The sequence below is a fragment of the Hemitrygon akajei genome, chromosome 21, assembly GCF_048418815.1.
Source record: "Hemitrygon akajei chromosome 21, sHemAka1.3, whole genome shotgun sequence".
NCBI classification, from domain to species: domain Eukaryota; kingdom Metazoa; phylum Chordata; class Chondrichthyes; order Myliobatiformes; family Dasyatidae; genus Hemitrygon; species Hemitrygon akajei.
Genome location: NC_133144.1, coordinates 65,410,713 through 65,427,049, shown reverse-complemented (window position 1 = coordinate 65,427,049; position 16,337 = coordinate 65,410,713). Strand labels below are relative to the sequence as shown.

At 42.6% G+C, this 16,337-nt stretch overlaps 1 protein-coding gene across 6 annotated transcripts in view; it reads right to left on the bottom strand.

The window, feature by feature from the left end:
* Nucleotides 1–16,337, bottom strand: part of camk2g2 (calcium/calmodulin-dependent protein kinase (CaM kinase) II gamma 2) — a 450,178-nt gene that overhangs the window by 138,568 nt on the left and 295,273 nt on the right. For all 6 annotated transcript variants that reach the window (XM_073025628.1, XM_073025630.1, XM_073025629.1 and 3 more), the window contains exon 6: nt 2,553–2,625. In XM_073025628.1, coding sequence (XP_072881729.1) covers nt 2,553–2,625 — 73 coding nt within the window. The remainder of the gene's footprint in view (nt 1–2,552; nt 2,626–16,337) is intronic.

The following is a 16,337-nucleotide window of genomic DNA, read 5'->3' as shown; positions in this document are numbered from 1 at the left end:
AAATATACCACATCCACTGGCTCTCCCCTATCCACTCTACTAGTTACATCTTCAAAAAATTCTATAAGATTCGTCAGACATGATTTTCTTTTCACAAATCCATGCTGACCTTGTCCGATGATTTCACCTCTTTCCAAATGTGCTGTTATCACATCTTTGATAACCGACTCTAGCATTTTCCCCACCACCGATGTCAGACTAACTGGTCTATAATTCCCCGGTTTCTCTCGCCCTCCTTTTTTAAAAAGTGGGGTTACATTAGACACCCTCCAATCCTCAGGAACTAATCCAGAATCTAAGGAGTTTTGAAAAATTATCACTAATATATCCACTATTTCTTGGGCTACTTCCTTAAGCACTCTGGGATGCAGACCATCTGGCCCTGGGGATTTATCTGCCTTTAATCCCTTCAATTTACCTAACACCATTTCCCTACTAACATGCATTTCCCTCAGTTCCTCCATCTCACTAGACCCTCGGTCCCTTACTATTTCCGGAAGATTATTTATGTCCTCCTTAGTGAAGACAGAACCAAAGTAGTTATTCAATTGGTCTGCCTTTGTTCCCTATGATCAATTCACCTGTTTCTGACTGTAAAGGACCTACATTTGCCTTGACCAATCTTTTTCTTTTCATGTATCTATAAAAGCTTTTACAGTCAGTTTTTATGTTCCCTGCCAGCTTTCCCTCATAATCTTTTTTCCCTTTCCTAATTAAGCCCTTTGTCCTCCTCTGCTGGTCTCTGAATTTCTCCCAGTCCTCAGGTGTGCCGCTTTTTTTTGCTAATTTATATGTTTCTTCTTTGGACTTGATACTATCCCTAATTTCCCTTGTCAGCCACGGGTGCACTACCTTCCCTGGTTTATTCTTTTGCCAAACTGGGATGAACAATTGTTATAGTTCATCCATGTGATCTTTAAATGCTTGCCATTGCATATTCACCGTCAACCCTTTAAGTATCATTTGCCAGTCTGTCTTAGCTAATTCACGTTTCATACCTTCAAAGTTACCCTTCTTTATGTTGAGAACCTTTGTTTCTGAATTAACTATGTCACTCTCCATCTTAATGAAGAATTCCACCATATTATGGTCACTCTTACCCAAGGGGCCTCGCACGACAAGATTGCTAACTAACCCTTCCTCATTGCTCAATACCCAATCTAGAATGGCCGGCTCTCTAGTTGGTTCCTCGACATGTTGGTTCAGAAAACCATCCCGCATACATTCCAAGAAATCCTCTTCCTCAGCACCCTTACCAATTTGGTTCACCCAATCTATACGTAGATTGAAGTCACCCATTATAACTACTGTTCCTTTATTGCACGCATTTCTAATTTCCTGTTTAATGCCATCCCCAACCTCACTACTACTGTTAGGTGGCCTGTACACAACTCCCACCAGCGTTTTCTGCCCCTTAGTGTTATGCAGCTCTACCCATATCGATTCCACATCCTCCAGGCTAATGTCCTTCCTTTCTATTGCGTTAATCTCCTCTCTAACCAGCAATGCTACCCCACCTCCTTTTCTTTCCTGTCTATCCCTCCTGAATATTGAATATCCCTGGATGTTGAGCTCCCATCCTTGGTCACCCTGGAGCCATGTCTCTGTGATCCCAACTATATCATATTCATTAATAACTATCTGCACATTCAATTCATCCACCTTGTTACGAATGCACCTCGCATTGACACACAAAGCCTCTTCAGGTTTGTTTTTACATTCTTAGCCCTTATACAATTATGTTGAAAAGTGGCCCTTTTTGCTTTTTGCTCTGGATTTGCCTGCCTGCCACTTTTACTTTTCACCTTACTACTTTTTGCTTCTACCCTCATTTTACACCCCTCTGTCTCTCTGCACTTGTTCCCATCTCCCTGCCACATTAGTTTAAAGCCTCCTGAACAGCAGTAGCAAACGCTCCCCCTAGGACATTGGTTCCAGTCCAGCCCAGGTGCAGACCGTCCTGTTTATACCGGTCCCACCTCCCCCAGAACTGATTCCAATGCCCCAGAAATTTGAATCCCTCCCCCTTGCACCATTTTTCAAGCCACATATTCATCTGAAATATCCTCCTATTTTTACTCTGACTAACACGTGGCACTGGTAGTAATCCAGAGATTCACAATATTGATGCTTTCCAATTGCATTCTGACAGTGAAAAGCAGTCAAAGTGATTGAAATTTTGGACTAATTGGTTCCAAAGATATGCGACATCAGTGTCCCAAGTCAAACACAAGTGTGCAGAGACATAACGCAAAGCTTCCACTCTTGCCCTAGTGTCCATGTGACAGTTCAGCAAATGCAGGGACCAGAACATAGAAAACTCGCAGCAGTCAGTGAAGTAAATCTCTGTTAGAGAGCAGCACGCACATCGTTGGGTGCTCAGGCACTGAGCGTGCACTCTGGGTGATCCCACAGCCAGCCACTAGTCATAACAGCAATAACCGCACTGGAACTTCTGAACAGTACGAGAGAACAGGCAACAGCTAGGGGCCACACTGACTCCCCCCACGTGAGATGAATTCACCCTTGTGCTTGCATTAGCAAATACTGACCTTGAGGTCTCTGTGCACTATGTCATGCTGATGGATGTGGTTGACACTTTCCAGGATCTGATGAATGCACTGACTGTAAAACCGGGGAAAGGTGATGGACGGAAGGAGAGAAAAGAGAAACAACAGAGTCCATGAATGGCAAGCTATTACAGAAATAAGTAACTGTCACAGTGCCTGTGACTCTCATACTTCTCAGGATAGCAAGGGCATTTGGCATATATTTTTTTTGACAAACTCACAGAGGATCTGGCTAATGAAATTGTGGTAAATCAACAGACTATTATAAGATTCCTGCAGAATTATTAATCTTCATTTCTCAACAACAACTCTGCAGTTTATGACAAGCAGGTGCTTCTGCCCATCTGTCTTTTGAACTTTGCTAACATAATCTTCTTTTTCCACTTTCCTGCAGTGATAGAACACAGAATTAACAGAGCAGTTTTTATTAACCCTCAGCATTTCTCCTGTCATGTGCAGCATCACTCTGTATTTTCACATATCCTTCTGGGAGGAGGTACAGATTCTTCAAGCCACACAATCAATGTTTCAGGAACAGCTACTTCCCCTCTCACATCAGATTTCTGAATGGACAATGAACCCATGAACACTTCCTCAGCATTCATTTCGCTCTCTTTTTGCACAGTTTAATTTAATTATATTTATATTTATTTAGAAATATATACTGTACATTAGCTTATTGTAATTTATAGTTTTTTATGCATTGCAATGTACTGGTTACCGCAAAGCAACAGATGTCATATCACATGCCAGTGATATTAAACCTGATGCTGATTCTGATTCCGTTCATATCCTTCTGCATTTTGGGCTCTTGCTTCCTGACTCTGAAAATAAAGTTGCCAGTTTTGCAATATAGAAAAACTTGGATTTGGGAGAGTTGAAAGACTAACAGGTATAGCAGTCCTGCTGAACTTGTAAGTTCTGAGAAACCAACTTTCAACGTGCAACAAACTTCTTGCCATCAAGGTTCAAAGTAAGTCCATTGTCAAAGTACATCTACATCATCATATACAATCCTGTGATTCATTTTCTTCTGGGCATACTCAATAAATTCATAATAGAATAATAACCACAAAGACCACACTAACTTGGGCATTCAATCAGAGTGCAAAAAACAACAAACTGCATATACAAAAAGAAAGAAAGAATAACAATAAATAAATAAGCAATAAATATTGAGAGCATAAGATGAAGGGTTCTTGAAGGTGAGTCCATTGGTTGTGGAAACATTTCAATGATGGGGGAAGTGAAGTTATCCCCTTTGGTTTAAGAGGATGATGGTTGAGGGGTAATAATGGTTCCTGAACCTGGTCACGTAAGTCCTGAGGCTCTTGTTCCTTCTTCCCAATGCCAGCAGTCAGAAGACAGCATGACCCTGTGTGGTGGTGGTGGTGGGGGGAATCCCTAATGATGGACGCTGCTTTCCTGCAACAACACTCTGTGTAGATGTGCTCAATGGCAGGGAGGTCTTTACCCATGAGGAATTGGGCTATATCCGCTATATTTTGTAGGATTTTACGTTCATGGGCATCGGCATTTCCATAGTGGTAATGATAAGTGCGAAACTGAAATGTATTGGATTTGGACTTGGAGTACTGTGTACAGTTTTGGTCACCTTATGAAGGACATGGTTAAAATGGAAAGAGTGGAGAAAAGATCCACAAGGATATCGCCAGAATTGGAAGACCTGAATTATAGGGAGATACTAGCCAAGAAGGTCTTTATTCCTTGGAATGTAGGAAAATAAAGGGTGACCTTGTAGAATTGTTTAAAATGATCAGCAGCATAGATAAAGTGGACTATAACAGTTTGCTCCACTGTGTTGAGGCTGAGGCTGTGGCCTACTCCAGGCTTCATGTCTATGGACTAATTTCTGTTCTGAAAGCTGTTGCTTGCTCTTATTCTTTGCATGTTTTATGATTTTTTCCCTCTCTCTCTCTACACATTTGGTGTTTGCTGGTCTTTTTTTAATGGATTCTTTTGGGTTTCTTGTTTTGTGGTTGCCTGTAATGAGATGAACGTCAAGGTTGTATAGTTTATACATTCTTTGATAATAAATGTACGCTGAATTTTGAAATTTCCCCAGGGTAGGGGAGTCCTGAACTAGGGGACACAGAATTAAAGGGTCCTGAGTGGAAATTTTTTCACGCAGAAGATGGTGAGTACATGGAATGAGCTGCCACAGAAAGTGGTTGAGACAGATACAACAGTGTCATGTAAGAAGCTTTTGATAGGTACATGGGACTAGTTGGGTAGACAATGTGGCCAGAATGGAGTGGTTGGCCCAAAGGGTCTGTGTCTCTACTCCATTGTTTTATGACTCTAACAAGAGCTCTAGACTCCAGGAATCTCTCAAACTAGGGTACACAACACCAAGATTTGAAGGCGGTTACTGTTCATGTCACACACCAAATTTGACTTCAAGCTTTCCTGAGCTCCAGGCAGTATGTTTTCACTGAAATCCCAATGAAAGAACTTTTTCTGCGATATTCCTTCCTCAGCACCATGGACAAGGTGCTGGCTTTGGACCACTTTCTAACTGAGTCATTGATGTTGTTACACATCCTTGATGCAAATTAACTTTATTACATATAAAGAGAGATTAGAGCTTTGCTTTATTTGTCATATATACTGTAGATCGAAACATTGAAACATACAGTGAAATGCTTCCTTTTGCATTTCAAACGTTTGAGGATGTGCTGGGGGCAGCTCACAAGTGTCCCCACGCTTCCGGTGCCAACATAGCATGCTCAAAACTCACTAATCCTAACCCATTTGTCTTCGGAATGTGGGAGGACACCCACGCCGTCATGAGGAGAATGTACAAACTCCTCACAGGCAGCGGCAGGAATTGGCACTGTAAAGTGTTACACTAGCTGCTACATGAATGTGCCATTGCTTCATTTGTCCACCAGAGCATATTTGAAAATAGATGGTGACAAGAAACCTTGGTGCCAATGGGGCCTATCTGTTGTGCATCATTCCAACATCACCACAGGAATGTTGACGGATGACAAAATTGACCGTGACTCCATTACACCAGCTCAATCTTTGGCCAACAGGTTCTAATGACCCAGATCACAAAAGTGACACCACACCCATCAGCAACCTGATCTTCACCCCATCCTCCTCATGTATCGGAATCATGGACAACTTACAGTTGTACCCTCAACCAACGTTGGTTTCCTAGTTCCGCCAAGTCCATTGATAGGTGAGGCAAATCTCCAGTTTCAAGTTCCCAATTACACTCTGGTGGGTAGCCACTTCACTCACACGCTGGACACTAGACTCCTGGAAAAGATGCTTCATTCCTGTCTCCATCACAGCATGAGATGAGCAGGTGAGCAGCTGGAAATGAGCCAGGATGTTCTTGAAAAAGTATAACATCCTCAACAACCCTAGGGAATCCTTGGCCCACATCCAGCATCAGTTCCTAAAACAAGCACTCTACTCTCAGCTCTGTCAGATGAAGAAGCTTCCATGAGAACAGAGAAAACACTACAAGGGCAAGCTATCCTCAACCTTGAAATGGAGGTGGGACAAAGGGTATCTTTTCATCCTGAACAATGTATTGGACATGAATACACACTCATTAAATGAACATCTGAAACAAAAGTGATTCTATGACTCTAAATGGCAAAAGTAATTTATAGCTGTAAGATATTTCAACAGTGCGAAGAATCAGTTGGACAAGAAACCTCCAGCAGGCTTGAAATTCTGACCATTTGTTTTTGAATTTTACAATAAGCTCCCTCGAACAGAAGCCAACGGAATCAGTCAGAAGAAAAAGAATGGATGTTGCAAGATTTTGAAGTCCTTGGAACTGATTGGTTCTCATTTAAAAAGAACGATTTGCAATTCTGCTGCACCTGGAATGACCTCAGAACCTCCCAAAGTGTTTTCCAACCAATGAAATACCAGTAGCGTATACTCTTTACTTTTCGACTTATGTCATAGATGCACATCATTATTTGTTAATTTATTTGTGGTAATATTACCTTTGTGTTGTGTGTAAGTTATATTAATTGTGTTGAGCACCTTGGTCCACAGCAGGGGGTGTATGGACCACTCGGTTAATGGTAGGGATCCATGGCATAACAAAGGTTGGGAATCCCCTGGTCAAGAGCAATGCTGTTTCATTTGGTGCTACATATGTACTATATACAGTTGAATGGCAATAAACTTGGACTGTACTAAAGACCCTCTTCAAATTGTACAATGTGCACATAGCAAGGTCTTCCAAATGGCAGCACTGAAGATAATTTACCGTGTTGTTGTTATTGCAATTTGCTTCTCTAATTATGTGCCAGAAACAAATAATTCTTGAGTGAAGTAAGTATATTATCACAACCACTTTTCATCTCAAAAACATTAATTAATAGAGTATTTGAAATCAAGAACTCAGCTGTCATTTTGAATTTGTTATATTAGATTTCAATTTTGTTGCTAAACCAATTGTTGGGAATGGTAGAAACTGGTATCAGAGACTGTCTGACTTTCTGGCTGGAGCTTCTCAAAAGATGATTAATTAATTAACAGAAAATAGGGATGTCATGGAGTCACAGAACACAGAAACAGGCCCTTTTCACCAACATGTCCACGTAAATATCAAGAGAACATAAACACTGAAAAGATGGCTGGTGGCACAGGTAAACAAAGAGAGACCATTTTAATGAACAGGTTGGTTAACTCACAGTGAGGGCAAGTCCACGTGAAGGTGGCAGTACCAATTTCTTTGATTCACTGATGGAGCACGAACACTGTGGCAACTGCAGAGTTTATTGACCATCCTTAACGATGGTTTGGAGTCAACATTGATGGGTCTGGAGTCGCAAAGTACACTTCTTTATTGCTTCTCAAGATTTTATACAGTAAGGAACATAAGGAACTTTTCTACCACTTGTAACTCTTTCTAAAGTTTAATTGATGAATTTATTCCTAAAAGAACAGAGTATTTTCCCAATAGAAACTGGTCATCTACCATGTCTGACTTTAATGATCCACACACAGGCCAACATTAAACCTGATCCAACTCAATCAGCAAATGCAACTCCATTTCTTCCCCATGTTATCCAACAAACAGCATAGAGCAAAGAACGCCCACTGATGTTGACCTTGTTCTCAGCTCGTAATGCAGCTTGTCTAAGAGGAATTACCCAATGACCAAACACAACCAGGTAAATGGTTTAATATTATTGTCTTGTATCCCGAGATAGCGTGAAAGAATTGTTTTGAATGCCATCCTTACAGATCACTTCAACACATCAGCAAATCAGGGCTTCTTTTTGTGCCACTAGTTCCCTGCAATAAATGGCCACACTACACTTTAGTTCCTACATAAATCACAGTCTAGGGCTCATTTTTTATATCATTAACAAGCCCATGGGTTTGAGTAAACTGCTGTGGCTTGAGGGATGAGGAGGAAATCACTCATTTTCACATCTTGTACAGTAAGATATTTTCATTGGCCCTGGAGCAGAAAAGCTAACAGGAGGTAAATTGGTATATCATTGTCACATGTACCCAGGAACAGTGAAAATCTTTATTTCATAGAGATCATCAAACAGTATGGAACAGGCCCTTTGGCCCACAATGTTATACTGACCCTTTAACCTACTCTAAGATCAGCCTAACCCTTCCCTCTCCAGTTTACTTTCTTCCTTGTGCCTGTCTATGAGTCTCTTAAATGCCCCTAATGTATCCATCTCTATCACCACCCCTGGCTGGGCGTTCCATGCACTCACCACTCCCTGTGTAAAAAAAACCTACCTTTGACACCACCCCCCCATTCTTTCCTCCAAACACTTCACGGTTATGACCCCATATGCCATCCATAAAGATCATTTCATCACATCGATATTTTGAGGTACTACAAGGGAAAAAACAACAGAATGCAAAACATATTGTTACAGTTACAGAGAGAACTTCTGGTTTAAGATGGCTCTACCAAAGACATGCAACAGCAGCTTACTTGTGGTTGGAAAGCAAAGGAATTTGATTAAAAATGTTATTAGTAACAGCTTTTTTGAAGTAAATTTTGGTAAACTATCACCGCAAACAACGAAGAGGCGAACAAGGGCAAAGTGAAGACACAAAGATTTGGAGCCATACTGGTTGGAGTGAAAGATTTGCACGACAGTGGAGTTCCAATGCTGGTCTAACTTATCCAGGTGTGAGGATCTATGTGCCGAGCCGACTCGGAGAGGTCAAGAACAGCTTTTCGGCAGCGAAATCCAGGTCAGAAACAAATCACTGGGTGGTGTGCTCTAAGCCTGGAATGATGAGTTGCAGCGAGGCCCGGTTCCCTATGTGAGGTTCGGACCATTTATTGCCGGCCCAGATAGTCTGGGACGTCTTTCTCAGCAACGCTAAGGCTGTGAAACTGCCCTGGCTGTAGTGCTTCATGTCTGCAAACTTTGCGGCAACTTGCCCTACGGATATGATGAACTGAATGCTGAGGCTTGGGCCTACTCTGGGCAGCTCCGGGAATTTGGATCTAAGGACTCGGTTTGGTTTGGAATGGTGGTGTTGTTGCTTGCTTCTATTGTTTGCATGATTTATTTGCTTTTTCCCTCTTTCTCTGCAGTCACTGGGTTTGGTCTTATTTTTAAAATTGGGCTCTTTCAGGTTTCTTGCTTTGTGACTGCTTGTTAAGCAAACAAATCTCAAGGTTGTATAATTTATACACTTGCTGATAGTAAATACACCTTGAATCTTTGAAAGTGCAGTATAGGTAGACAATAAGGTGTAAGGCCATGACAAGTTCCTCCAAGGGGACCTTGTCATTGGGTTCAGACCCGGAGAGCTATGTTGGCTGGAGTCAGGGCCTTATGCTTTGGCTCTTGGTCAAGTCAGCCATGCCAAACATGTCAAAGGGCAGAGGCCAGACTAAGAGTGGTCCACTAGTCCTCCAGTTTGGGGGTTCAGCTTAGGGCTAAACCCTGGCTGGTCAAAACAAATTGTTACAAAATAGCAATGAAGATTTTTTGCTGCCCTAAATGCCAACAGCATAACAGGCAGCAACTAACTAACCATGACAAGGTAGATTATGAGGTCAGGAGTCCATCTTATCGAACAGTATTCTGAGCCAAGATACAGGCAAACTAATTTGGAGATTTTCTTGATGGTCAAATAAGTTTCTTTCAGTATTTGTATTTTCATGTTAGAGGAGGTTAGACAACCAGGGCCTAGACATTAGGAAAATCTAAACAGCATCTCTTCTCACTTGAAAAGGGAAGGCCGAGGGTCCAGCCTGATTGAGGTGAAAGGTTCTCGTAGAGATCATTATGAAGAACTGAACTCTGACAAACCAGGTTGTTTTAGGTAACAACAGGAGCTGGGCTGAGAAACAACAGATGGAGTTTAGCCACAAAAGTGGGAAGTGATTCATTTGGATGGGTCAAATTTGAAGGCAGAATATAGGATTAATGGCAGGATTCTTAGCTGTGTGGAGGAACAGAATCCTGTCATCGGTGGGTTGCTGGGTGGTGTGGTTCAGTGAGCTGTAAGGGCCTGTTCAATGCTGTGTCTCTAAATAAGATAATAGAACAGGGGCATCTTGGAGCCCACATCCAGAGATTCCTCAGAATAAAACAGGGGGAGCTTGCAGCCCACATCCAAAGAAACCTCAAAATTCCCACTCAAATTGGTAAGGCTGTTAAGAAGGTGATTGGTGTGTGGCCTTCACTTGTCAGGGAAGTGAGTTCAAGAGCAACAAGGTAATGTTGCAGCTCTATAAAACCCTGTTTCGGCCACATTTGGAGTATCGTGTTCATTTCTGGTCACCTCATTATAGGAAGAATGTGGCAGCTTCAGAGAGGGTGTACAGGAGATTTACCAGGATGCTGTCTGGATTGGGGAGCATGTCTTATGAAGACAGGTTGAGTGAGTGAGGGCTTTTCTCTTTGGAGTGAAGGAGGATGATAGGTGGCTTGATAGAGGAGGCATCATCATCATTCTGTGCCATGTCATATGATTTAGGCAATCCTGGACTTTCCATGACCATGATTGTTCCTGGCAAATTCTTCCACAGAAGTGGCTTACCATTGCCTTCTTTTGGGCAGTGTCATTCCAAGACGGGTGACCCCAGCCATTATCAATACTCTGCCTGGCATCAGTGGTCGCAAAACCAGGACTTAATGATATGCACCAGCTGCTCATACGACCATCACCACCTGCTCCCAAGGCTTCATGTGACCCTGATCATGGGCTACACCTTGCCCAAGGATGACCTGCAGGCTAGGGGATAGAAGAAGCAGCTTATACCTCCTTTGGTAGAGACTTATCTCCATCCTGCCACCCTGATAGAGAAGTACAAGATGATAAGAGGCACAGATATTGTGGATAGCCAGAGCCTTTTTTCCAGGGTAGAAATGGCTGATACAAGGGTGCATAATTTTAAGGTGATTGGAAGAAAGTATAGGAGTGATGTCAGAAGCAGGTCATTTACATGGTGGGTGCATGGAATGCCCTGCCAGAGATGGTGGTAGAGGCAGACACATTAGAGGCTTTTAAGAAGCTCTTACATAGGCAAATGGATGACAGAAAAAAATGAAGGGCTATGTGGAAGGGACAGGTTAGATTTATTTCAGAGTAGATTAAAAAGTCAGTGGTTCAATGGTTCAATTTAATATCAGAGAATGTATACAGAACACAACCTGAAATTCTTACTCTTTGCAGACATCCATGAAACAGAAGAAAAACCCCGAAGAATGAATGACAGAAAAACATTACAACCCCAAAGACCTCTTCCCCCTTCCCATTTACAAGCAGCAGCAAAGCACAACATCATGGGCTGAAGGGCCTGTGCTGTGCTGTAATGATCTATGTTCTATAGAAGGTGGGAAAATGAGTTAGAACATAGAAATCTACAGTACATTACAGGGCTTTCAGCCCACAATGTTGTGCCGACCATGTAACCTACTCTAGAAGCTGCTTAGAATTTCCCTACCGCATAGCCCTCTATTTTTCTAAGCTCCATGTACCTATCCAGGAGTCTCTTAAAAGACCCTATTGTATCCGCCTCCACCACCTTGGCTGGCAGTACATTCCCACACACCCACCACTCTCTGTGAAAAACTTACCCCTGACATCTCCTCTGTACCTACTTCCAAGCACCTTAAAACTATGCCCCTCATATTAGCCATTTCAGCCCTGGGAAAAAGTCTCTGGCTATTGATGTGATCAATACCTCTCACCATCTTACACACTTATTTGCAAAAAATAATCAGTCATGATTGAATGATGAAGCAGACTTGACAGGATAAACAGCCTAACTCTGCTCCAGTATCTTGTTATCTATGCAACTGGTGCTAGTACAATAAACCACATAATAGCATGTGTAAGCATCTAATGAGAGAGAATAGAACTGTGAATTATGTGGGGGTGATTAGTGATAGTCATCCAGTGATTCTATTTCTATTGGATGATGTCACTACACAGAACGAAGGTAATAGACTCCAGTTTTTCTCATTCTGTGCAACCAGGTGCTCGAGTAGCGAAGAAATTGTGTGGTTACTTGACACCCACTAGACCGATTATAGTAGCACTTCCAGGCTCTGCAGTCTCACATCGCAGATTGCTGTCACTCTCCCAGCATCGATGCTGCCTCTGTTGTGAGTCAATATTAAAAAATGAGTGGAGTCTAAAGATAGACAATGTTACAATCACTGAATTGTATGAAATACCATCCCTCACAACCCCACCACATCTATGATTGTCCCATCCTCTATTAAATAACTGTCCTCCTGTCCTCCCAAAGACATTGACTAGTTCAGTGGCCCAACAGTACCTATCCCAGCTCATGTGAGTAGTATATTTGAGAAGCTTAAAAGCAAGAGATTCTGCAGATGCTAGAAATCCACAGCAACACACGTACAAAATACTGGAGGAACTCAGCAGGTCGGGCAGCATCTACGGAGCAGAATAAGCAGTCGTCATTTCTGGTTGAGACTTTGCAGACCTGACTTATTCTTCTTCATAGAAGCTGCCTGACCTGCTGAGTTGTCTGGGAGGTTGTTGGGTGGGGACATGCATTGTGAAAGTTGGGTTTGAGCAGGAAGTTGGGAGTGGGGTGAAGGAGGACACACCCAACCCTCGGTTTGCCCACAATGTCTTCTAGTGCCCCACTGTAATAGTAGCTTATTTTGCTTCTACTCCCTTGCACTGTGGCACTGTGGTGTCCAAGCTGATTGAAGTCAACACTATAACCTGGGCCTTCCTCCATTACCATGGTGAAACACAATGTAAGCTAGAACAACATTTTGCCTTCTGCTATGGCACTTGGCAATCTTCAGGAATGAACTCAGAGAAACTTTTCTCTCTTCATTTCCCATCAGCATGTTTATGTCATTTTCTCATCCTCTCCAATGGCCAGTGATTCACAACATCTTCACAAAAACCAGCTGTTCCTCTATTGACTCTGCCTGATCTCACTGTTTCGGCAAAGCAGCCAACACAATGAAAACACCCTGTCCAGACATTCCCTCTTCTCTCCACTACCATTGTGCAGAAGATATAAAAACCTGGAAGCACGTGCCACCAGGTTATAAGACCACTGAATGGTTCCCTGGTATCACAGATGGACTCTAGATCTCACAACCTACCTTGTTATGACCTTGCACCTTATTGTCTGCCTCACTGCTCTTTCTCTGTAGCTGTTACATTTTATTATGTGCTCTGTTATTGTTTTACCGTGTACTAGCTACTGTGTACTTCCTGGGGTATCCAGGGAGGGGTAGCACCTCAGGTGAAGCTGACTCACCTTTAGTCCCCACCGGCCACTCAGCTCTCACCTGTGCCTCCAAGTAGCTGCTTGCATGCGACAGCTATGCCACACTGCTTGAACAGGTGGGCTGAACCAGGTGAGCTGAACCAGGTGAGCGTAGTCAGCAGCTTCATACTCCGATGAGGCAGGGATATGCCTGTCCCAGGGTGTGAAGTCAGCTGTGGCGGACTGGGCGAGTGGGATCTACAGTGAGATCCAACAGCAGGAAGGCAGTACTGCAGTGCTCTGTGGAAAGTGGAGGGCAGGAAAAGGCACAGAAGATGCCATGGTCATCCACTGCAACCAAGGAAGACCTCAGTTTGTGCTGCTTGGTTATACCACAGGACCTGGACATCTGAGGTTAAGAGAGAAGAAGTGCCCCAGTGCAATGGCTTTTCCACCTTTAAAACCCTCCCACACAGGTCTCCTGTCATCGTCAGACATGACGGAAACCCACCAACTACCAGCTCGATACACTGTGTAATGAACTGATCTGCAGGAATAGTGTGCAAGACAAACTCTTCATTGCAATAATCTACATGCAATGAACCTAAACCTCATCTGTCAACCTGTCTCCACTTAGACTTAGATATGACTCTGCCCCCACATCCCCATAACCACCCAACTCATGCCCCCAGTTATGCGGAAACATCATGGCTGAAGGACTGTTCCTGTGCTGTACTACTTACTTATTTAATGAGATACAGAGCAGAATAGCCCCTTCGGTCCCACTGAGGCACGCTGCCCAACGATTCCCCCAATTTAATCCTAGCCTAATTGAGGACATTTTACAATACGCAATTAACCTACCAACTGGGACTTCTTTGGATAGTGGAAGGAAATCAGAGCACCCAGAGAAAATCCATGCAGAGAAGCAGTTTCAGTGACAGGTTACTATCGATGCAATGCTCCTCAGACAGGATGAAGAGGTCAATACTCCCCAATGCCATTAGGCTTTACAATTCTACCTCCAGGACTTAAGAACTTTTTAAAGCTATTAATGCTTTTTGAGACGGTGATTTAGATGCATATCATATTTTTTTTTAACTGAGTTAAGTATTGTATGTAATTAGTTTTGCTACAGCAAGTGTATGGGACATTGGAAAAAAAGTTGAATTTCCCCATGGGGATGAATAAAGTATCTATCTATCTATCTATCTATCTATCTATCAGTCACAGGGAGAATGCACAAACTCCTTACAGGCAGCAGCGGCAATTGAATCGGGGTTGCTAGTACTGTAAAGCATTACCGGTTTCTTTTTACATAAATGCCACTGAGTGGCAGAGTTCATCCAGCATCTCTGTTTATCCAACATCTGCAATTTGATCTGTTTTCACTTACTGGGAAAAAAACAAGCCGCCACCTCGTCTAACTTACACCAAACCTGTTCATCCATCATCCATCACCCACACCAAATCCTGCATAAAGAGATGCTCATTTTCAAAACTGACCTTGTTTTTGAAAAGTTCCATACACTTCAAACTCTCCATAATCTACACCAGCCCTTCAACCCTTTGACTGAACTTCATGCCACCAATCCTGATGTCACCTTACAAAGACTGGGGCATATTTTGCCCCTCACTATTGGAGGCAATGACTCAAACAGGAAACATCCATCATTAAATATCTCCACCATCGGGGCCACACCATCTTCTTGCATCCACCAGAAGGTACAGAAGCTTGAAGTCCCATAACACCAAAGTTCAAAGTACAAAAAAGTCACCATATACTACGCTGAGTTTCCTAACAGGTTCAGTGATGGTTACTCCCCTACAACCATCCGGTTCCTGCACATCACTACTCACTAAAGCAACACTATGGCCGCTTTGCACTACAGTGGACTTTTTTTTTGTTTTAATTGAGTTCTTTCTTGTATGATTTGTTTTATTTATTTATTGAAGTACAGCGCAGAATAGGCCCTTGTGGCCCTTTGAACTGTACTGCCCGGAAACCCTTAATTTAACCCTAGCCTAATCATGGGATAATTTACAATGACCAATTAACCTACCAACTGATACATCTTTGGACTGTGGAAGGAAACAAAAAAAACTCCAGAGGAAACCCACGCAGTCATGGGGAGAACATACAAACTCCTTACAGACAGTTGTGGGAATTAAACCTGGTCGCTGATACTGTAAAGCACTATGCTAATCACTATGGTACCATATCGTTCCAGTTAGGCTAAGTATGAAGGTATATTTATTATTATTATTATTATTATTATTATTATTTATTTCTAGATGCAGCTCAGAAAAGGCCCTACTAGTCCTTCTAGCTGCACTGACCTGCAACCCCTGACGACCTCAATTTAACCACAAGACAATTTACAATGACCAATTAACCTACTTGGTAAGTCTTTGGAATTGAACCCAGGTCCCTGGTATGTAAAACGCTGGGTTAACCACTAGGCTATGGTTTTCATGCGGACGCTGTTTATCTGATGCTATGTGCCTGTGATGCTCTGCAAGCTTTTCGCAGCACCTGTGCGCACAGGCACTCATGCATATCACAATAATCTTGAATTTGTCTTCAACTGCCTTTAATGATCTTCCAATAAAGCCCTTTGTAATCTCTTCACTGTTAATGGTGATTTGCCAGTGGAAATTATTCTGTTCTTTCAGCAACAAAAGATTTATCCTATTCCTCTATATCAACTGCAGTGTAAAATTCAATTGGTGGGCCTCCACACAAACTTGTCAGGAGGATATCCCTTTGATTTTATGAGGCAAATATTGTGCACAGGTAGTATCTACTTGACAGAAGCCATATTGGGCCTGTGGAGTGGGTTTTGTTTTCAGCTGAGGAGGCACAAGTGTTTCAGATTAATTTTTCGCCAGGTTTTAGCAGATGGAGCTTCACTCTCAGGAGATGGGTGCAGGAATGGGTAAACGTCAGCTCTCACTGTGGACCCACTCACCAGCAAGAAATTTGCAGGAGATCCAGGCAGAATGGCTTGTGGAAGCCAGTAATCATGAGGTTGCTTTAAGCACTGTGTACCATG